Source organism: Panthera leo, chromosome A1 (assembly GCF_018350215.1).
Source record: "Panthera leo isolate Ple1 chromosome A1, P.leo_Ple1_pat1.1, whole genome shotgun sequence".
Classification (NCBI taxonomy): Eukaryota; Metazoa; Chordata; class Mammalia; order Carnivora; family Felidae; genus Panthera; species Panthera leo.
This window is the reverse complement of record NC_056679.1, coordinates 90295081-90319588: the sequence shown is the minus strand read 5'-3', so window position 1 is coordinate 90319588 and position 24508 is coordinate 90295081. Positions and strand designations below refer to the sequence as shown.

Below are 24508 nucleotides of genomic sequence, written 5' to 3'. Positions count from 1 at the left end.
AGGTTCAAACCCCAGCATAAAACTTAACCTCTATGAACTTCAGTTTCTTCTAAATGAGATGTTACCTGCAGGACTCACGGCAGATGCTCAGGAAATGCTACACCTCACTGAGCTAATCCCACTTCTACTATTCTTCTTCATGGAAAGCACATAAAAGCATCCTCTGGAGGAGACCAAAGAGCTCCTACCACAGAAGTTTGGAACTCCTACTCCCTCTCGTTAATCTCTCCAGTCACCATGGGAAGCACTCAGGCACCTGCTGACCACCACAATCCTCCTGGCTTCCACAGGGATCTGTACTTCAGCTCAGGGAATCCCCCAGTTGGGAGGTATCAGAAACCCACCCCCTACTGACACACGGCTTCTTCCCCTCTCCTGGGACTGAACCTTGGGGCAAGTCCAGTTCCATTGGGCAGCTGAGACTTTCACCTGAGAAAGGCTGAGGCAGGAAGAAAACACAAATGAGCTGTCTGGGGCATCAGGCCACAAGTGGAGAGAGGTGCTTTTACCATAAGCAAGCAGTTCTACTTTTTTACTGTAATCTTACCATTTTTTCTTTTTAAAGAAAACAACATCCCTGTACAAAATCCCATTTAGCAGAGGTTTTACACCTTAACAGATGAACATGTTTGTTAGGTTCAAATCAGCTGCCGAGGTTTCAAGGAATTTTCATGCTCTTAGATAATTTTAGTAAATTTCCCATAAAAAAAAGTTCAGGGAGCTGCTGTATTCCCACATAAAGCATTTGCAATGATACTTTCATAATTTCTGGTAGGTTACTATCAATGGCATCAGAGTTACTCCTATAGAAATCAATGACCTATTTTTACATGTAAAGCAGAACACTACATACTTTAGGTGAAAGAATTAAAATTGCTTTCAAGTTCTAGAATGGCTGCTGCTGAGGGAACAGATATAATTCAGGGATTTTTTTGTAACTCAGTCAAGTTGCACAGATCGGCAAAGCCTGGCGTGTCTGTGCCTCAGTGAGTCTGCTCGCAAGTGGTCTGAGGCCTTCTCTTCACTCTCCCTTTCACTGACTTAAGTCCTTCTCAAATGTTTATCTACCATATTTCACTGCTTCAAACCCAGTACTTATTCTTCTCCGACCCCTTGAAGAACTCAAGGGGGAAAAAAAGGATATGCTACGTTCTTTTATGAAATGAATACATCAATAAATCTGACAGAGGCAGATGACAGGTTATAGCAATTACAAACATCCTGCTGAGATCTGTCAGTGTTTTTTCTAAAACCTAATTTGTCATACCACTCTGTTCAAAGCCTTTGATATTTGCAAGAACATGGACGGATCTAGAGGGTGTTATGCTACATGAAATAAATCAGACCAAGAAAGACAAATGCCTTATGATTTCACTCATATGTAAAAAACAAAACAAATGAACAAACAAAAACCAGACACTTAAATAGAGAACTGGTAGTTGCCAGAGGGGAGGGGGGCTGGGGGATGGGGGAAATAGGTGAAGGTGACGAAGAGGTACAAGGTCCCAGTGATAAAATAAGTCACAGAGATGAAAAGTACAGCATAGGGAATACAGCCAGTAATACTGTGATAATACTGTATGGTGACAGATGGTGACTACACTTGTCGACATGACAATAGGCACTCTTAACGGACCAAATGAAACTGGTGGTCACGGGACCAAAAGAGTGGCTCATGTGGCCCAAGCAGAATGGAGGCAGGGCACCCAGAGGAGGAGGAGAACTGGGAGAAAACGGAGCTAGGGCTCAACTGGAAGTTTCCACAAAACCAAAGGTCAGGAGGACAGGAGGGGAAGGGAAGAAGCAATGGTTGGAGAACAGGACACACTGGACCTGAGACCAGAGATGTACCTCTGGGACATACCAGACAATGGGGTTTTAGGTTAGGCCCTTTTCATGTGGATTCTGCGGCTGGCCAGGATGACGGCAGCGCTGTGAGTGGGGGAAATGAGTGTGTGGGGCATGAGAATGAAGGGTGAAGTTCTGTCACTGTGAAAGTGTACTGGTTTGAAACCAGCTGTACTGGGTGGAGAAAACATTAGCGTTGTGGCATCCAGTTGGCGCCCATGGTTGCACGATGCTGATGAGTAGCTCTTATTGTGCTCAAGTTGAACCTGAATCTCCTGCCATGAGGCCGACATTCTGGGGCTCAATGTGTGAGCTGCTGAGCGACTTCAAAGTCACTTGATAATTCCTGACCGATATTTGGCTGCAGTCCATCCTCAGAAAGAATGAGGTTCTACTAAACCCTCATTCCTTGATTCCTCCAGCAGGAAGTTCTTCAGACTCACACCAAGTAGAGCAAAGGCTCCACACCCAGTGCTCAAATGCCAGTTTCTTTCCTTACTCCATCTCCTGTGTGTACTCATCATGTAATCTGTTTGTTTCTCCCAAGTCAAAAAAGGAAAGATAGTAGGAACAAGCCTGGCATGGAAGAGAAAGCCACTTTTCTCTTTCATCTAGAGGCAGAAAGGGAGGGAGGGGGTACCTGGGAAGACAATCACTGGTCAGCAGAGTCACAGAATCTTCTAATTAAGAGAGATCTTAGGGGTCCTCTTCAACACAATACAAATAACTTACCGTTTTAGGTAGCTAGTTCTATGCACAGGTAGTTTTAAGTATGAGAAAGGTCTTCCCCCTAATTAAAATCTTGATTCCTAAATGCCCATTCGTGGCTCTTGGTTCTCTTCTCTCAAGAACCACCACCAAATAAATAAACTGCATTTCGGGGCGCCTGGGTGGCGCAGTTGGTTAAGCGTCCGACTTCAGCCAGGTCACGATCTCGCGGTCCGTGAGTTCGAGCCCCGCGACGATCTCGTGGTCCGTGAGTTCGAGCCCCGCGTCAGGCTCTGGGCTGATGGCTCGGAGCCTGGAGCCTGTTTCTGATTCTGTGTCTCCCTCTCTCTCTGACCCTCCCCCGTTCATGCTCTGTCTCTCTCTGTCCCAAAAATAAATAAAAAACGTTGAAAAAAAAATTAAAAAAAAAAAAATAAACTGCATTTCACTTATCGATGGTATAAAATATCATCAACTGTGAGGTGTATCGTAACTGTGAGGTGTATCGTATATATCATGAAAAAAATCCTGCCAATACGTTGGAAGATGCTGGCAAATGTAAGAAACACCCCAACTTCAAGCTGTACATTATGGAATGGAAGAAAATTCCTCTTCCGTGCAACAGTCCTTCAGATAGTCAAAGACATCTCTGGTACTCCACTTCGGACTTTTCTCCATATTAACTAGTCCTAGAATCCCAAATTATTCATTTAAAAAAATTCTTTTTTAATGTTTATTTTTGAGAGAGAGAGAGAGAAAGAAAGAAAGAAAGAGCAAGCAGGGGAGGGGCAGAGAGAGAGGGAGACACAGAATCCAAAGCAGGCTCCAGGCTCTGAGCTGTCAGCACAGAGCCTGAAGCGGGGCTTGAACTCACGAACCGTGAGATTATGACCTGAGCTGAAGCTAGATGCTTAACCAACTGAGCCACCCAGGCACCCCTAAAAAATATTTTTAAAGAACCTGACATAGAAAAGCTGGAAGTATTGTATGAAAATCTCTCTTCCCCAAACCATTCAAGAGAAAGTTACTGGCGTGATGGGTCATCCCCTCCAAACACTTAGTGTGTACTCTCCTACAAACAAAAACCATTTGTGGACAGAGTACAACCACTCAAACCAGGAAATGAACACGGACACATTACTACTGCCTCATCTCAGAGTCTATTCAAGTGTCCCCAGTTCCCAACAATGTCCCTTGGAGCAGGTCCGGATCGGAGCCACGCACTGCATTCAGCCATCACACCTCATGACTCGCTGTCAGTCTGGTACAGACTTTCCTTGATGTCCATGACTTTGACACTTTTGAAGATTATATACAGCCCAGTGACTCTGCAGAATGTCCCTCATTCTGGATTTATCTGGTGTTTCCTCAGGGCTAGATTTAGGTCATGCACTTCTGGCAGCAACATCAAAAGAAGCGATGCTGTGCTTTTTCCGGTGTGTCCTACCAGGTGGTGGACAGTTATGACACATCTCAATACTGATGAAGTTCACTTTGATCATGTGGTTTTGTACAAGTGATGTTCTCCAGGCATTTCCACTGCAAAGTCACTCTTCTCCCCCTTTGGAATTAATAAATATTCTGTGGGGAGGAGGTATTTTGAGACTAGGTAAAATATTGCATTCCTCATCAAAATTTCAATTTACTCTTTTACTTTTTAGATTAGTATGAACTCACGTTTCTTATTTTACTTAATGGGCTAAAATCATTACTAGCATTATTCACTTTGATGCTCAAATTCTAAATGGTAAAACACTGTTTACAGATTTTTTTCCATCCTGTTCTTTTGTGGACATCATTTTTTCAATGCCTTTTATTAAAATAAAATGTTAAAAATGCTAAAAATGAATACAACCCATCCAATATCAAGAGCAGCATGAGGCTAACCTCTCCCTACATCTGAGTATTATGAATATCATGATATTCTGAAAATTGTGTTCACAAGGATACGGCCTGAGTTTTCAACATATTTTTAGCAGCCATGGCTCACGTTAGTGTACGCAGAGCTTATAGGATGGAAGGTTCCCACTTGGAACTGTTACCTAAGCCAGGTCTCCATGAACCCGTTACTAATTTTTTGAACCCACCTACAGGTTCACTCAATAAGTATTTTCTTTTTGTTGTTACATGTGTTCCAAGATCCACCTAGTTTTGTGTTATTTTCAAGCTAAGATACTTACATTTGTATTTTCTTACAAGTTTTTGATAAAAGAATTTTAAATGGGAGGAGAAAGAAAGGTTAAGTACTGAGTGGGGCGTTCCACCCAGGGAAGACATGCAAGGGAAGCAGCCTCCATCAGCTGGCATGCTGACCATCGGCACTCTAAAAGCCTTCAGAGCTGTTATTTGTGCTTAAGAATCTGTAAGTCTGAGAGCTCTGTGATCAACAAGAAAATGGATGGTGGGAGGTGGGAGCCAGCTTTCTCACTTTTCAAGTGGCAGTTTAAGGTAAGCAAGGGCCTAGCATGATGCAAGTGGTCATGGATTAGGGTTGGTGACATCGGGATGAACGCATTCTTAGCTTAATACAGACACAGAAGGTTACACACAACAGTACTTATGGATACGTGTATGTACAAGAGCTGGAATACATACATAGATCTCCTTGCTCCGTCAGCTGAGAGGACCCAGAAGCAACAGAACCTCATAGTAATGAGCACATCTAATGCCCAGAGCTTGGCTTCTAGTGTCATTCTCCAAAAACAGAAACCAGGCTTCCTGGGAGAAATGGCTGATTCTCGGGCTGGGACAGAAACTATATATAGGACGAGCCCAGAGCATCTCACAGCACCAGAAAGGAAGAAAGTGCTCAAAAACAAGACAGACAAAAAACCAATACCCATGGTAATGGGTGCATGTCAAAGGACGCAGGAGCCAAGTGAAAGAGCTCCTAATGGCCAAATATAATTTAATCTGAGCAACAAAAATAAGCCCAGTAGTATTATATTACAATACGAAGTATAAAATAAATATCCATGAGTCCAAACTGATATAAATAAATGACTGAACAAATTAATAAGTAGAGAAGAAACAAATTATCCATGCAGAATAATTCCAGATAAGTAACATTCTGCCCTAAGGAGGGGAAGCTGAACTTCCCCCTCCTTAAGTGTGGGCTGTGCATGGTGACCTCCTTTATGGAAGAGAGAGAAGAGGAGGAGCTTTCCAGTGGAGAAGGCTGAAAACACACCTGACAAACACCAGGTGACCAAAGTCTACACCAACAGTGATCATTCATGGTGATAATATGTATCCTTGATAGGATGTTGAGAATGACACTTTACTCCTGTGGTCTTCCTCTCAAAAACCCACGTCCTCAGTCTAATCATGAAAAAAAGATCAAATAAATCCCAACTGAAGGACATCCTTCAAAATACCTAACAGCACTCCCCAAAACCGTCAAGGTTATCAAAAACAAGGGAAGTCCATGAAAGTGTCACAGCCAAAGACTAAGGAGATACAACGACATCCCCTCCTGGATAGGACCCTGGCACAGGCGGAGGACATTATGTAAAAATTAAGGAAATGTGAATCAAGTACAGACTGTAGTTGATGATGATGTACCTATACTGATCGGTTCATTAATTATAACACACGTACCACACTGTAAGATGTTAGTTACATAATAGAGGAAACTGGGTGCAGGTCTATGGGAATTCTCTGTATTATCTCTGCAATTTTTTTTATAAATAAAACAGTTCTTAAAAAAAATACAGTTTATTTTTAAAAAAAAGACTCATTACATAAAAGAACATCTTTCCATCAGGAAAAACGGAGGCTGGAAAACAAAGTCGCAACACTTTTTAAGGTGCTGAAAGGAAAATACCATCAACTCAGAATTCTGTGTCCATGTTCTTGAAAAATGATGTCAGAAAAGGCACTTTCGGATAAACGATGAGAGGGGCGCCTGGGTGGCGCAGTCGGTTAAGCGTCCGACTTCAGCCAGGTCACGATCTCGCGGTCCGTGAGTTCGAGCCCCGCGTCAGGCTCTGGGCTGATGGCTCGGAGCCTGGAGCCTGTTTCAGATTCTGTGTCTCCCTCTCTCTCTGCCCCTCCCCCGTTCATGCTCTGTCTCTCTCTGTCCCAAAAATAAATAAAAAACGTTGAAAAAAAAAAAAATTTAAACGATGAGAGACTTCATCCCCAGCAGATCTGCATTATGAGAAATGGTAAAAACTACCTACGTTGACAGGGAAAGGACACCAGACGGAACCTGGGACCAGGGAGACAGAGGAACAAGGACACCAGACATGCTACTCTGTGGGTAAATATAAAAGCCTATCGTTTTTCTTTCATCATTTTGCCATTCCCATCCTCCCCGCCCTCTACCACCACCGAGGGACCCCCTTTCATTCCTCCTCTACACATCCCACAGACTTGGGAGTGTGACAGTGGGTCTCAGAGGGGCAGAAAAGGCCTCTCGGGACAAGTCCGCAAACTCTGGGGAAGGGTTTTATACTGCCACACAGACGGACAGGTGTCATTGGCACTCGGGAGGCATGGGCCTGGGAGACTAAACACTATATAACACCAAGGGCAAACCTGCAGAGCAAAGAATTATCCTGCCTCAAATATCCCTCACTCCCCACGCCCTAAAAACCCTGACCTGACGAGCACGAACACTGTAAGGCATCAGTCAGGGTTGGGGCCTCCTCACCGGGCCTCGAAGGCATGCCACCACCATCCCTAGTAGCCTGGCCTGTGGGACTCACTCTGAGCTTGCAACTGCAAATCCAGGTCAGCAGCATGTGAACAGCTATCAAGTAAGAAGTGTCTTCCATCCTGTAAACTTTGGAATGGATTTCTACGTTATTCTAAACCTCTGTCAATCCCTTATGATTCTGGCTTCCTCCTCTCTTTCACTGCTGGTGAGGAAAAGATAAGCACAAGAAAGGTAAAAAGGCAAATCAAGTGATGAGTTTAAGCAACCGTCTTGGGATACAGAGCCTGCAAGGTCAGAGATAGCCTGCAAGGTCAGAAGGCTAGTAGATACATTGTCTCAAGTCTCTGGCAGATGGAGGGGCTCTTCACGGCCACGTAAATTAAGATTCAGAGAAGTAAAGGAAAACTTCAGAGCTTCTAGAAAAGTTTCTGAATGGAATCATCAGCAGTTATTCTTTTACAAGTGATTTTTATTTTTAAAAAGCTACTGCTTAAGTGTTTCAGTTTTTTTGTTTTTGTTTTTTTTTTTAGTTTTTATTTCAATTCCAGTTAGTTAATATGTAATGTTATATTAATTTCAGGAGCACAAAATAGTGATTCAATACTTCCATACATCACCTGGTGCTCACAATGACAAGTATACTCCTTAATCCCCATCACCTATTTCCCCCATCCCCCACCCACCTCCCCTCTGGTAACCATCAGTTCTCTATGGTTAAGAGTCGGCTTCTTGGTGTGTCTCTTTTTCCCCTTTGCTTGTTTGTTTCTTAAATTCCACACATGATTGAAATCATGTGGTATTTGTCTTTCTCTGACTTATTTCACTTAGCATTATATTCTCCAGCTCCATCCATGTCATTGCAAATGGCAAGATACCATTACTTTTTATGGTTGAATAATATTCCATTGTGTATATATACCACTTCTTTATCCATTCATCAATCAATGGACATTTGGGTTACTTACATAACTTGTCTATTGTAAATAATGCTGCTATAAATATAGGGGTGCATGTATCCCTCTGAGTTAGTGTTTTTGTATTTTTTGGGTAAATACCCACTAGTGCGACTGCTGGATTATGGGGAGGTTCTATTTTTAACTTTTTGAGGATTTTCCATACTGATTTCCACACTGGGTGCACCAGTTTGCATTCCTACCAACAGTGCATGTGGGTTCCTCTTTCTCTGCATCCTCGCCAATACCTCATTTCTTGTGTTGCTGACTTTAGCCATTCTGACAGGTATGAGGTGACATCTCACTGTAGTTTTGATTTGCATTTCTCTGATGATGAGTGGTGATGAACATCTTTTCATGTGTTTATTGGCCATTTGGATGTCTTCTTTAGAAACATATCTGTTCATGTCTTCTGCCCATTTTAAACTGGATTATTTGTATTTTAGGTGTGGAGATTTAGAAGTTCTTTATATATTTTGGATACCAACCCTTTATCTGATCTGTCATTTGCAAATATCGTCTCCCATTCCGTAGGTTGCCTTTTAGTTTTGTTGATTGTTTCCTTTGCTGTGCAGAAGCTTTTTATTTCAATGAAGTCCCAATAGTTTATTTTTGCTTTTGTTTCCTTTGCCTCAGGAAACACATCTAGAAAAGAGCTGCTACAGCCAATGTCAAAGAGGTTACTGCCTATGTACTCTTCCAGGATTTTTCTGGTTTCAGATCTCACATGTAAGTCTTTAATCCATTTTGAATTTCTTTTTGTGTATGGTGTAAGAAAGTGGTCCAGTTTCTCCAACATGTCACTGTCCAGTTTTGCCAATACCATTTGTTGAAGAGACAGTCTTTTTCCTATTGGATATTCTTTCCTGCTTTGCCAAAGATAAAGGGACTATATGGTCATGGGTTTATTTCTGGGTTTTCTATTCTGTTCCATTAAGTGTTTCAATTTTACCTTTTTTTTTTTTTTGCTAATTCTGAATTTTCTAAAGAGTGTATGGATCACATGGAGAAATATCTGCCAACTCCGGGAAAAAGATACACACAATTTAAACACTTACTTCCTGCCACAGCAGTGCATTTAAACTGCAGGCTCCATCTTTTCTGAGGCAATTAAATCCATATTCAGTAAGATCCAAAAAACTTTAAACACTAAAATAACAGTATGACTATTATTTATTTCTTGATGGTTTTTTTTTTTTAAAGGATAAAGATACTAGATTAACACTAAGTGGCCCAAATTATTGATATTTAAAGATATTTTGCAGGATGTTTAGATATACCTTTACTGGCTTTCATAAAGTCATCTTTTTATATTCACAAAGTGAATTTCTGATATTTTACAAAGTGTGATATTTTTAAATTTATTGCTACACAATAAACATAGAGCTAGGTAAGTTTTTTTTGTTTTTTTTGTTTTTTTTTTTTTAAGAGAATATGATGGGAAAAAAGATGAAGGGCGATTCAGCAAATCCTGTTCAACCAGCCAAAGGAACAGTAAGAAGGACCTGATACTGCTGATTGGTAAGATTGAAAAGCAACATTATTATTTGGTTACATCTTTATCTAAATTACATTTTCCTACTAACAGTGAAAAGAATGTCCACAGATTTATCCACAGATTCTTACAGACACACAGATAGAAGTATAAGACATTTCCAACTTGATGATTTGATACAATTTAAGACTGTTAAACGGTAACAGAAAAGCCTATATAAATTTTTAAAGTCCAAGAAAATAAATCCTTAACTTTCAGACAAATGTACATTATTTTAAACTATCCAAGAGCCCATAACTTCCCTTTTATATATACTACCACACATCCGCTAACTACATTACAAAGAACTCATTCTACTAACTAGAGGTAACAAATAAAACCACAAATTGAGCTGTCTTTCCTGTCAATGATGTCACAGACACTGCACTGGGAAAGATGTCCTTCAGGCTGCAGATGAAGGGCATTCATTAGAACCAACACAAGCAAGCTCTTGAAACATCACTGACAAAGGAAGAAAACAAAATACTGGTACTTAACACTGTAATTTTTAAATCAGTTATAAACTCTATCCTTAAATGGAAGGAAAAGCTCAATAAAAACTAAATATTTTAATAAAATAATTTCAATGCAGTACACACTTATTTTGCTCAAGGCATTCTGCTGACCACTGCAGACAATGGGAAAGGCACACTTTCACATAAAGAAATGAGCAGTCTTTTCCCTTCTGCCAATCAAATACGCAAACAACAACATAAAAGGAGAAGGGTGGTACTGTCAGAGCGGTACAAAAAAAGGCCCTCTGAAGACTGCAGAGGCTTTCAACTGTAAACTCACTGAGGGCATCATCCAGGTGTCTTTTGGTTTTGGACTCTTACCAATTCGTATTAGTTCACATTACAATGCACAGCACAGAAGGGTACAAATCTAAGGTTTCTTGACTAAAATGGAGGGTAGGCAGAATTGACATGCGAGCAGGGGAGGGCTAAGACATGGATCTTTGGGTCCACTCTAGGAGATTATGGGTTATAAGTTGCAGGGGGCATCCAGTGCCGCTGGTGCAAGGGTCCTGGAACTTCAGGTGGGCAGTGCCACCCCACAGGGAGAGAAGGGGGTCTGTGGAGGGACAGGGGCACACTGATGAGCCAGGACAGCAAGCGCTTCTCAGCATGTAAGGAGTACAGCAGAAACAGAAGAGCACAGAGCTGTGACATGTTGAGCATTGTTGCGCTGAAATGCCGGAGGCTGGAGAAAGTTTGAGATGATGTATGTGCCGAGCCTGTGCTGTTTAATCTCACCCTCTTCCCATCCATCCCAGTCTCACTTGGCTCTGGGCTGAAACAGGATCTTCCTGTAACCAATGTCTCACTGACACCATGAGAAATGCTAATCAGCCAGGGGCCAGTTTCCCAGGGCCTTCCTGCTTCCAGGCTCTTCCCCTAGGGGGAGGCGACCCATGCTTTGTGGGGCCTATTTCCCCACTAGTCCTTCCCTCTACATCCCAAACCCGATGCCTCCTGCTGGGTTTCCCAAGCCCACACTTAGGTGCCAGAGAAGCCAGGAAGAACTTTCTAGCTGCTCAAGACAGCAACCATCTACGGAGAAGAGCTGCGAACTGCCTAGTGCTGTGGCCTGGCCAGTGTGTGACACCACACTGCAGGGCCCCTAGCAGGGCGCTGGGACCGAGGAGGCACTCGAGTTAGGTGACATCAGGCTTGCCGGCCGAGAACTACACTTCCCTTGTCTTTCCAAATCCCTGCCATCACTAATAACTGGTCCTTACCTTGGGCACATGTCTGCTTTGAGGATGAGGCCTTTTAGCCCAATTCACTATTACCCTGTCCACCCCTTCAGCCAAACTCCCCTCACTCTCCAGTACCTAAACTTTGTGTTTTTCCCACCTCAGAGCCTTCACCCCTGAGGATTCTTCTGCCTAGAAGACTCTCCTCAACTTGTGATTTCCTATTCAAATGTCATTTCCTCAGGGTGGCCCTCTCTGATTCCGTGGATTTAAGTCTCCTTCATAAAGACTTTTCATCATTATAATTTTTTTTAATGTGTATTTATTTTGAGAGAGAAAGAGAGAAGAGAGAGCGCACGCACACGAACAGGGCAAGGGCAGACAAGAAAGGAAGGAGACCCAAGCAGGCTCTGCACTGTCACCAAAGAGCCCGACGTGGGGCTCAAACCCACGAACCATGAGATCACAACCTGAGCCGAAATCCAAAGTCAGACGTTTAACCAACTTAGCCACCCAGGCACCCCCATAATTATGATTTCTAATTCAGTGTTTATCATCTCTGCTTGATTTTAACTCCATGAAAGCAGGTATCATGTGGGTCCTGTTTACATCAGGAGAACTGACAGGAGCTCAAAAAACTATGCTGATGAATTAGCATATAGAACCCAAATCCCTCTGCTTGCTGTCAGTGGGCCCACAGCCTCATTTTCTACCATTCATCCTCAGACTCCTGCCCCTCCAGGCAGGTTTCTGACTCATATGATTACCCTACAGACTGTCTTTGGTCAAATCCTGACCACCATTTAGGGCCCAGCACAATGAAAGCCTCCACTGTGAAGTCCTCTGATAAGTTCCTTCCAGCCATCAGAGTCAGTAAGTCTTCCTTGGTATCACTAGGTCTTATCCTGTTAAGTCAGCACTCAGTGGGTCCCAATTATTTCCTGCATGTTTGTCTCTCTGTTGGAGTAAATGTTCCTTAAGAGCATGTACTTGCATATACTTCTTCTGTAGATCCCTACAGTGTCCATCACAGAATGCTTGGCACAGAACAAATGTAATTTAATACTTGTTGATTAATTATTTTATACTAAGACCAGAAGAATGAAGAAAGTATACTCAGAAATTAAAAAAAATAAGTACTAGTCTTAGAGAAACATATTGATTTCATAATTACAAAAGAGACAGTGCTCACTCTATAGGCACAAGAATAAAGAATAACAAAAACGGCACAATTTAACAAATTCGTTATCGCAATAAATTCACAATCATCCTGTTAGGTGATTAGGCAGGTGCTCTCACTGTTTTACAAACGAAGCCAATGGTTTATCTAGAGCCCCAAAGCCAGTCGTCAGTGGGTCTAGGACACCAATTCCAATCTTGTGACCATCAATGCCAAACTCTTTTCATTATTTTATAGTATTTTGTTTTTGTAACTAAAAAGATGAGGAGAATGTCATGGCAAATTACAGGTCAGTGACACACCCTTAAATATGATTCTGAAAGATAAATAAAAGAGTGGGATTCCTATAGAAACAGAGATCTGTAAGACAAAATACCCCACAGTGTTTTTATGAGGTGATGAATATGTTAATAAATGCACCACCACTGGAGAAGAGACTGAAACCAAGAGTGAATTCTGTTTGGAAAACAGAAGACAGAACAAAAGCCTAGGGGCTCAAAGAAGAAAGGGCAAAAACTCTTATGGAGAAACATCCCAAACCCTTTCACACCCCATAATGAGCTTGTTTGCACAAAATGGCATTTTAATTTTTCTCTAATTGAAAGTCAAAATTAGGAGCGCCTGGGTGGCTTAGTCAAGCATCTGATCCCCTCAGGTCATGATCTCACGGTTCCTGAGTTCAAGCCCCAAATTGGCCTTTGTGCTGCCAATTTAGAGCCCACTTTGGATCCTGTCTCCCCGCCCCCCTCTCTCCCTGCCCCTCCCTTGGCTCAAGCATGTGCTTTCTCTTTCTCAAAAATTAACATTTTTTTAAAGTAAAAATTAAAATTGTTTTTCAGAAATCTTTTCAATGAATGGATTTACTTCCACTGCTTTTAAATACAAACATGCTTTCATTTAAATAATCTATGTAACTTTTCAGATTAAATAAACTACACCAATCTAGAGCAGTTCGGTTGCAATAAAGACTTCCTAACTCTAAAAATATATAACTAACCTCTGTGTTTAGGTCATGACTTGAGAGTTAATCTTTTTGTCTCAAACACACAGGCACTTAGCATGTCTCTACTCAAGCAAAGTGACTGTCTTTATTTTCACATTTTAATTGCTTGCATTTTAATATCATTCTATCCTTATATGCTCTTTAATGTCCTACCCTAAATACTTAAAATGAGAACCAAAGTCACAAGAGATCACCTCATGAATACTTGCTGTAAGTTTCTCAAAGTAAGAATACGTAACGGCATACAACTCAAAGAAAACTTCCAGTTTAAGAATCTTTGTGTTGCTTCTGAACTTTAGCCTGCATTACACTTTTTTTTTTTTTAAATGTCTACACCCAATGTGGGGCTCAAACTCATGACCCTGAGATCAAGAGTCACACGCTCCGCTGACTGAGCCAGCCAGGCACCCCTGAACTTTTGAACAACAGCTGAATGAAGTATAACTTACATGCCATCACATCCACTTTTTGTAAAGTGTAAATTCGATGGTTTTAATAAATTTATGGGGGTGTGCAACCACCACCACAACTTAGTTCTAGAATATTTCTATTATCCCCAAAAGTTCCCTCATGCCCAAATGGTTAATCTTCACACCCAGCCCCCAACCCACACACATCCACTGACCTGTGCAGCTTCTGTCTCTTTGTGACTTTTCTAGACATTTCACGTAAATGAAATCACGCTATATGCAGAATACATGCATTTCATGTGGCATAATGCTTTTGAGACTTATTGTTGTTGCAGGTATCTGTAGTTAATTCCATTTAATTGCTGAACTGTATTCTGTTCTATGCATATGCCATGTTTTGCTTCTCTACTCACCAGCTGATGAACATTCGCATTGTTTCCACTATTTTAGCTATTGTAAATAACGCAATGAGTATTCACATACAAGTTTTTGTGTGGATATTTCATTGTTTTCTTTTCTCTTGGGTAGATTCCTAGGAGCAGGACTGCAGAGTCATATGGTAAATTTATGCTTAACTTAAAAAAAAAAAAACCCTTCCAAACTGATTGTACTATTTCACATTCTTACCAACAATACATGAGGGTTTCAGTTTACCCACATCCTCAATAAAACGTGGTAATATCTGACTTTTTTTATTATAGTCATTCTAGAGGTATGAAATAACATCTCATTGTTGTTTGTTGTTTTGATTGTTTTCTAATGAATAATGAAATGGTTAATCATTAAATCCTTTGCCTGTTGTAAAATTAGGTTGTCTTGTTATCAATTTATGAGTTCTTCATATACCAATCATTTATCAGATCTATGAGTCAGAAATCTTTTCTCCCAGTTTGCGGCTTGTCTTTTCATTTTCTTCATGGTGTCTTCTGAATAACAAGGTATTTTACTTCTGATGACTAACACTGTTTTTGTCTTTTATGGATAGTGCTTTTTGAGTAAGAACTTTCTGTCCCAAATCACAAAGACTTTCTCCTATGATTTCTTGTACAAGTGTATATAGTTTTACTTCTTACATTTTGTCTAATATCTATTGTGAGGTAACTTTTATACAGTATAAGGTAAAGGTCTTAGTTCCTTTTTGTCTTTTGCATCTGGCAAACAACTGTTCTGGCACCACCTGCTGAAAAGACTATCTCTTCCCCACCAAAATGTCATGGCACCTTTGCTGAAAAGCAATGGAGTATAAAAGAAGGATTTTACTTCTAGACTTTCAATTCAGATCCATTGGTCTAAATGCCTATGCTTTACGCCAATGCCGCAATGCCCTATGATTACTGAAGTTTTTAAATCAAGTAGCATGAAGCCTTTCAACATCGTTGTTGTTCTTAAAAATTACCTGGGCTACCTTAAGGACTCTGAATTTGAGGACTCTCTTAACAATTTCTACAAAACATCGTATTTGGAAAGTTTTCAGTTATTAATTCTTGAAATATTTTTTCCTGTCACTTTCTCTCCTCTCCTCTGGGAGAGGGTCCCACAGGCCTTTGAGCTTCTGTTCATTTTCTTCAAAAAATTTTTTAAAACTTGTTCTTCAGAGTGGATAATCTCTATTGCTCTATCTTCAAGCTCACGGATTCTTTCTTCTGCTATTTTGAATCTGCTGCTCAAGTCCTCGAGTGATGTTTTTCATTTCCAAAATCATACTCTTCAATTCCATGATTTCTACGTGGCTCTTTTTGGTAAGTTTTACATCCTTTATTGAGAGTCTCTATGCATTGGCTCATTGGTGCCATTCACTGTTATCATGTTTTCCTTTACTTCTTTGAGCATACTTAACATTAATCCCTTTGAGGTCTGCCTCTGCTAAGTTCACACCTGGGAACACAGAGGCAGGTTCTGCAGACTCTTTCTGAGAATGAACTGCAGTTTCATGCTTCTTTGCACAGCCTGTCATCTTTATGCTAACATTATGAAACAAGACATTTCAGACAATATACTGTTGCAACTCTGAATTCTGATCTTTTTTTGCCTTTAAGGTTGCTGTTGTTGTCTTGTTTGCTCGTTTTGTTTAGTAATGTTACTGGGCCACACCTGTGAAATATACTTCCTCTCTGGTGCACAGCCACTGATGTCTCTGCTCAGTTTCATATTTTTTCAATATTCTTTTCTTCCTTCTTCTCTAGACTAGCTTCCTAAGGACTGCTGTTTCTCATAGAAACTAGCTGTCAGCCAGTTCCTGGACACAGGTGGTACTCAAACATCTCAAATTAGTCAGGCTTCTATCATCTGCTAATGGATCTGGTTGTCAGGAGAGAAAGTTCAAAGTTCTGGCCACTTCCAATCCTGCTTGGGTTACTTCTATAGGTCCCTTTTGAGTCTCCTATGTGTGTGCACATCATAGTCTCAGGGTCATCCAGGAGTGTAAACAGCTCCAGCTCAGTGGTCACCACGGAGCGTATGGTCTCAGGCAAGAACACAGCTGGCTACAACCTTGGGCTGGGAGAGACAGACACTGGCCTTTCTCTATCTCCCTGTCCCCACAAAGTCACTTCCAAGGACAACAGGTCAGGCATGCGTATCACCCACCTTTCCGTCCCTGCAGAGCACGCTATCAGACCTTGCCACTCGCTCCACTCTGGCAGAAACTCCATGCAGCATAGCCTGGGGAGTGTGGGAAGCAGCCCCTGGCCAAACACCACAGCTTCCCTTTGTTCTTACCCAAAGTTTGGCAGTTTTTCAAAACATAAACGTGCCTCAGATCGTTGTATGCCTCTGGCTGATTTCCAGAACACTGAAGTGGATGCTTCTGTCAGTTCTGTTCAGTTGTATACTTGCTTTCTTTTAAGAAAATTTGCTGATCTCCTCACTTGGTCACAGCCAGAGATGCCACCCTTCTATTTACCTTTTGATCCTTTATAGAGCTTTTCTTTCTTAGGAATTTTATTTTGACAGATTTCAAAAACCAAAAAATTATAGAGAATACAATGAATATCTCTGTACTCAACCCTCAGCTTAAGAAGTGACACATTACAGATATGTCTGAACCTCATTTATTCTCCCTGATCCTACTTAAATTTCCCTCTCCGGAAAGAACCATGATCCCAAAATTTGGTATTTGCTAATCTAATGTGTGTTTTTGCTATTTCATACCTATATACATGTGTATATGGCAACTGCTGTCTTGCATTTTTTTAACATTCAAATGCTATTTGTACATATTCTTCTACAACTTACTCTTTTTTGCTCATTATTGTGTTTTGGGCATTTATTCATATAAATACATGTGGCTTTAATTCACTGACAGTTAACTGCTATACAAATATGCCATAATCACTCTGTTCTCCTGTGATGGACATCTGGGTGTTTCCAGTACTTTGCTGTTACAATGCTACTATGAATACTCTTGTTTGTGTCCCATGCACATATCCAGAGTAACAAGAGGATGACAGAGAGGGACTGTAAATGTTTGTGTAACTGTGTGAAATCTCCCACTGGCTCCCACACGGCTGGAGGTAGAAAGTGGGAGATCTCCTGAGAAGGATAAACAGTGGTTATCCTTCACAATGGGGATGCATGGCCTTTCATAGAATCTAGGTTTAGAGTCACAAGAGGCCTTCCCAGACAGGAAGCAACTTGTCCTATGTCACGGAGCAAGTCAGTGGGAAATTTGGGACTAAAACCTAGGTTTCCTGTTTTCACTTCCTTGTTTCTCAAAGCAAGATCTGTGGACTAGAGGCATTAGCATCACCTGGAAATTTGTTAAAAATACAGAATGTCAGGCTGTACCCCAGATATGCTGAATCAGAATTTGCATTTTAACGAAATGCCCAGGTGGTCTATCGTACACTGAAGTACTGAAAAATACTCTAGAGTATGTATATAGGCATGAAATTACTGTATCACAATACATGCATTCTTTAACAATATCATGTAATGCATTCAAATTTCTCTCTGAAGTACTGTACCAATTTATTTTCCCACCTTACTCTGATTTTTTAGGTGTCTAATTAGAACATGAAGCCATTTCTTACTGCTCATACATCTACTTTTATTCCATTTGCCTCATCAAGGTTCCATTTCCTAAGAATATATCCACAAACTCTAGCCCTAACTTTCCCTACCTGTGCTATGATACCCTAAGCTGTAATAAAAGGATTACATGGTTAAGTAAGTTTGGGAAATCACAGATTAATCTAGGTAGAATAAGTTCTTAACTCTAACACTCCTCAGAGGCCTCAGAATGTCTACCAGGAGCCACTACAAGTAGACTACATTTCAAGCATTTTCCTAAATTTATTTTACCATTTACCTTTTTTCTGCCATGGGTCATCTACGAACATATATGAATTAACTTACATTTCAAGGAACACAGATGGAAATCTGTGCTAATTTATACAGGCTTCTTTCCTTTTTAAAACAAAAATCATTTAAAAAATAAAAAAGGGTATCAATTTCCTCTCTTATAATCCTCAGATCTCATATTTGAGAAAGACTTGTTCTAGCTACTTCTCTGCAGTTTTGCATATGTAAAATAACATCACCAGAAAAGAAAAATATATTTTGCTCAGATGAGTTTCTCCCTCTCCATTTTTCTTCATGTTTTCAGTAAGAAGAAATCAGTATGGAATGATCAGGTCCAAAATTTCAAATAGTTTTTCTTGACTCTGAAACAGCCAAGGAGAACAAACTGGCACCTGCTCTGAGGCCCAGAGCAGAAAAGCCACTGTCTCTAGTCCAGAGTTCCCACACAGATGGCCAGCTGAATCAGACTGGCCCTTAATCTCCTTTTGGTTTCCCTGAAGAAATTAAAAGTTACAGGTCTCCAGAGATCCCTGGAGAGTGAAAATCACTCATTCTTGCGATTTCATTACTTATGCTTTCCTACAATTTCAGTTTTTCTGCAGTGAGCATGTGTCAGTTTTGCAACTACAAAAAATACAGTCCTAAAAGGTTTAACCTGAAAGGAAGAAAAATCACAGAATGAAATTTAAATCCATCTCATTACTCTATCAAAATACACACAAAAGGTGACTCTCAGTGAGGATGAGGATGCCTTTGAAAGGTAATGGTCTAAAATGGATTACAGGGGCGCCTGGGTGGCTCTGTAGGTTGAGCGTCCGACTTTGGCTCAGGTCATGATCTCGCGGTCCGTGAGTTCGAGCCCCGCGTCAGGCTCTCTGCTGACCGCTCAGAGCCTGGAGCCTGTTTCAGATTCTGTGTCTCCCTCTCTCTGACCCTCCCCCGTTCATGCTCTGTCTCTCTGTCTCAAAAAAAAATAAAAATAAAAAATAAAAAATAAAAAATAAATGGATTACATGATTATATGATTAAAAGTTAATTCTTTAAATAAGTCATTTACCTTTAAAATACTTATCAACACAGTGGCGCCTCAGTGGCTCAGTTGGTTGAGGATCCAACTTTGGCTCAGGTCATGATCTCATGATCTCATGGTCCGTGAGTTTGAGCCTCATGTCAGGCTCTGTGCTGACAGCCTGGAGCCTGCTTCACATTCTGTGTCTCCCTCTCTCTCTGCCCCTCCCCCACTCATTCATTTTCTCTCTCTCTCTCTCTTTCTCTCTCTCAAAAATAAAAAAAAAATTAAAATACTTATGAATACAGAACTAAACTTCATCTAGGTTTCAACTTTAAGAGATCAGAGACCACTGGCGGACCTATGCTCAGTCTCCCTCCTGTTGCCAATTCTCTTGATGTGTAAGATGGGAGAGTACCTGCACCATGCAGTTATGGTGAGGACTAAGAAAATATGTATTAGAAAGCTCCATATCATATGTCAGCAGGGAAACACAAATTAATATACCTTATTAGAATGACAAAAATCCAGAGCACTGGTCGCACCAAATGCTGGCAACGATGTGGAACAGAAGGAGCTCTCATTTACTGCTGGTGGGAGTGCAAAATGGTACAGCCACTGGGGAAGATGGTTTGGCGGTTTATAAAATGAAACATGCTTCTACCATACAGCTCAGCAATCACACTCTTTACTATCTACCCAAAGGATGTGAAAACTTAGGCACACACAAAATCTGCACACAAATGTTTATACCAGCTTAATTCATAACTGCCAAAGCTTGGAAGTAACCAAGATGTCCTTCAGGAGGTGAAGAGATAAACTGTGGTATATCTAGAAAATGCAATATTATTGGGGTGCCTGGGTGGCTCAGTCAGTTAAGCGTCCGACTTTGGCTCAGGTCATGGTCTCAATAGTTCATGGGTTCAGCTCTGTGCTGACAGCTTGGAGCCCAGAGCCTGCTTCGGATTCTGTTTCCCTCTCTCTCTGCTCCTCCCCTGCTCGCTCTCTGTCTCTGTCTCTCTCTCAGAAATAAATCATTAAACAAAAAAGTATAAAGAAAAGAAAATGGAATGTTATTTAGCACTCAAAAAATGCACTATCATGCCATGAAAAGACATGGAGGAAACCTAAATGTATAATACTAAGTGAAGCCAGTCTGCAAAGGCTATGCACTGTATAATTCCAACTATAAGACATTCTGGAAAGGCAAAACTATGGAAATAGTAAAAAAAAAAAAACAAAACAAAACAAAAAAAAACCAAAAAACAAAAAACAGTGGTTTCCAGGGGTGGGGAAGTAGGAGGATGGGGGGAAGGATGAATAGGGAGAGCACAGAGGATCTTTAGGGAAGTGAAAATACTCTGTATGATATCATAATGATGGATTCATGTCATATCTGTCCAAACCCACAGAATGGAGAACAGCCAGTGACCCCCAAAGTAAACCAGGAACTGTGGGTGATTATAATAAGTCAATGCAGGCTCACTGACTGTAATGAATGTACTGCTCTGGCTGGGGTGTCGATGGTGGGGGAGGCTCTTCACGTGTGGGGCTGTGTGGGAAATCTCTGTACTTTCCACTCAATTTTGCTGGGAACACAAAACTGCTGTAAAGAATAAAGTCTATTATAAAACATCTCCCCGCCCCCCAAAGCTTATAGTCCACTGCCTGGCATATGTATAGTAAGTGCTCAATAAATTGCAACTACTGTTATTAAAGCAGTTACATTAGAAATGAAGAAACACCGTTTCTACTGTAGTAATGCTAATCGCTGAATCAGTCTCAACATTTATCCTGATAAGATAAAAAGCATCCTTCTCAAAGAGGTAATCCTTGGGAGTCCATGACATAACCTGGACAAGTGATTCTGAATAGAATACATGTTATTTTTCAAAGTTATCAAGTGGAATGTAGAAATGTAAAATGACTAAGAATTTAGTCACAACCAGTTACGTAGTAAGTGCAAGTTTTACAGACTCTGTTGTGGTCATTATTTAAGAAAAGGATTCAACTAAAGGAAAAAGACATGCATCTCAATAAACAATAATACCAAAAATGAACATAAAAAAATGAATATAACCATAGAATGATGTTGTAAACGATGTGGATTCAGCGGTGGTAGAATGCTTACCCACAACGCACTAACATCTAGAAGGAAAAACAAAACTCACACCCCCCCGGTTTTGTTTACCTGGATGAGTCATGGTAACAGGCTCCTCTTTGGATTTATTATTGTAGATGACCACGGCCACTGCATTGTGGAAAGCAGCCCGTGATATTTTCTCTTTAAATGTGCAATTTCCCCTCTGCAGCAAGGCAATCCACTGTTTGATATTAGGAGGGACAAAGAACCGTGTTTGAGGATCACAGCCCAGATGATCAGCAACTAAACAGAAAAGGAAAAAAAAAACCATTAATTTTTTTCTCAAGTAAGGATAAATAAAATCGATCTTTATCAAAGTGCTCAACTGTTCCCCCAAATCTTCTGGATACCCAAGGCACTTCAAGCAGCTCACTGTCAACAGAGCTATGAATATAGCCATGAAGGACAATACAATGAACCTGCATCCGTATCTGTACAAGGAGAGAGATGCTCCATTGAGATGTTAACCGTGGTGCAAATTAAAACCCTGAAAAATTCTGTGTAACTTCAGAGACTGACAAAGGTAAAAAAGACTGATAATGCCCAGGGTAGGCTGGTGAAGAGAGGAGGAAGAAAAAGCAAACACAGAAATCCCAACACCAAGGTGACTAATCTACCCCGAATTCTGCTTTCGTCACATCTACTCTTCACTCCACACCCCCTCCCCTACACCCTCTCCCCCCACACCACCCCAACGCTGCAGAGAGAGACTGATTTTGCTTGAGGTAAATGAGGCCAAACTGAACTTTGTTTCAGTTACCAAGTGGTCTTGTTGAAAATTCAAGCATGTTTGAACAAATTTCTTAATAAGTGTCTAAGGAAATTAGAAAATAAGTTTTGGCTTGTATTTGAAAATAATATGAAACTAGAAACTAGAATACATTATTCCTCTTACATTTACTGGTAAAAATTACAATTCCATACTAAGATATATATAAAGTAAAGCCTTGGATTGTAAGTTGTTCTGTGAGTATTCCACAAGATGAGCAAACATTTCTAATAAATTTTAACTGGATAAATGGGTGATGTCTTGCACAACGAGTAGTACATGACACTGAATATCACATGATCACACCTGAGCCATTGGTTCTTCTCTCTCTCTTTCTCTCTCTCTTACTCTGACTGAGGGATTGTGGGTGATGGTCTCCCATGCTCGGATGCTCAGTCTCAGGCCACGGTGTTTGGCAAATATCAGTGATTTTTCAGAATGTTAGAAGGTGCCCACAACTGGCCCTAGTGTATTTTTTGTCACTTCAAAGAAAGTACCTATGGACAGTCCTTTGCTTTTCCATACAAGAGCAAGCTTAGGAATGCTTTGCTTCATTCTAGGTCAGGCTACCTGCAAATATAGACCCTTTCCTCTGCTGCCTTATTGCCAGTTAGATTAAATACAGTACATGACAAGAGTTTATTAATACTGTACTTGTAGTCAGCATCCGTGCAAGCATATACAATGGCTCCCATGCAGAAAAAGATTCCATTGAGCCAACAGATAGCACTGATTCCGTGAGTGATAGTGAAAGTCACCCTACATAATAAACCCTCCTCTCTCATCTCCCTCACACCAGCCACGAAGGTTTTCAAAGGTAAGTGCAGGTTAATTTATGTATTTTTCTTTATACTTTGTATTTTAGTTATTATTTTGCATTATATTACAGCACTGCAATAATTTTTATATGAGTATTTTTAGGTTGTGGAGCAAATCATCTGAGTTTCCATGATTTCTTATGGGGAAATTCGCTTTGATATGCAAGTGCTTTGGACTACAAGCACATTTCCAGAACGAATTATGCTCGCAAACCAAGGTTTTACTGTATTAACTTTACTACCTCCACCCATCCAACAAGATACATGAAGACACCAAGACTACTTGGGACTAATTAATTATAATTACATGGCCATTGTTGTGGATTTGGGGGGAGAGTTTGTTTCAGATACCTGGAAGTACACTGGAACGTGTCAGGCTGCGCTCCACAATTTGGTCATCAGAGCTCTGCCACCCTTTGCAAATCTTAAGAAGCCACCCCTGGCTGCTTTTCCCACTACCCATCCTCACATTTCTAATAGGTTACAGTGAAAGGGAAGAGTGGTCCAGAGAGGGGAAAGAAGTCACAAAGGTAAAGTTTGCAGACCACCACACGCAGTGCCAGAGGATGGCAGGCCCTAGGCCTCTTGGAGTCAGTCACTATCAGTATTGCACTGGCTGGCGGGGAGATGACAAAAGGGTAACACTAAAAGCAAATAAGTAATAAAACTATTAACTCAGTATTAACTCAGTATTAACTGTGAAAAGATGACACAGTGGGGAAATATTTGCTTTCTACACCCCAGAAGCCCACTACTTAGCAAAAGAAATGAAACATTTACACTGAGCTGTAAAATGTAGAGGTGTCACTAACTTCAGAGAAATGGTACAACTATCATTCCTGTTTACAGAATATCTTTCCTGAAAGTCTCTTATTATCATGGTGAAGGATCGCAGTGAAAGTGTACTTGCTACCAAAGATGTCCTAATACAGTGAGAGATCAATGATTTCACGATGTCATGATATATATCGTTGACAACTACCACCCTTCTGCTTAGACAATTTCTGTACTCAGATACTTTAGTCCTTTCTCAAATTAAGTGGATGCAAAAGAGCCTGTATCACAATTTTAGTAGTTAACTATTGAAAGGCACAGTCAAGGCATCGTGAAACTCTGAAATCCTGAAACAGACTGTTTACCCACAGTGGTATCTGTTTCCCAGATAAGGATGCGGCCTTAAAACACAAGCATTTAGGCTATGTGTTATGATAACCATGATAACCTCACTGTCTTGGGATAACTTCCAACACTATATCCAAATAGAGAGCAATAACAGACCTGGTTTTAAGTGTTTCATTTGTAATGCTTCAAGACATGCTGCTGCACAAACCCTGGAAGGAAGTGCAGAATCAGGAATAGCTAAAAAGATCTGTATTCCTGTCTTCAGCAAAATATTCACTTTTCTGTGACTTATCCCGTCTTCCCTATGATTGTACACGTATTCACAGTGGAATAAGGAAGACACAAGA

General features: G+C 40.7%; 1 protein-coding gene across 3 annotated transcripts in view; it reads right to left on the bottom strand.

The window, feature by feature from the left end:
• The window catches only part of RNF130 (ring finger protein 130), a 135538-nt gene that overhangs the window by 81351 nt on the left and 29679 nt on the right, over nucleotides 1–24508 (bottom strand). For all 3 annotated transcript variants that reach the window (XM_042932470.1, XM_042932478.1, XM_042932461.1), the window contains exon 2: nucleotides 21501–21695. In XM_042932470.1, coding sequence (XP_042788404.1) covers nucleotides 21501–21695 — 195 coding nt within the window. The remainder of the gene's footprint in view (nucleotides 1–21500; nucleotides 21696–24508) is intronic.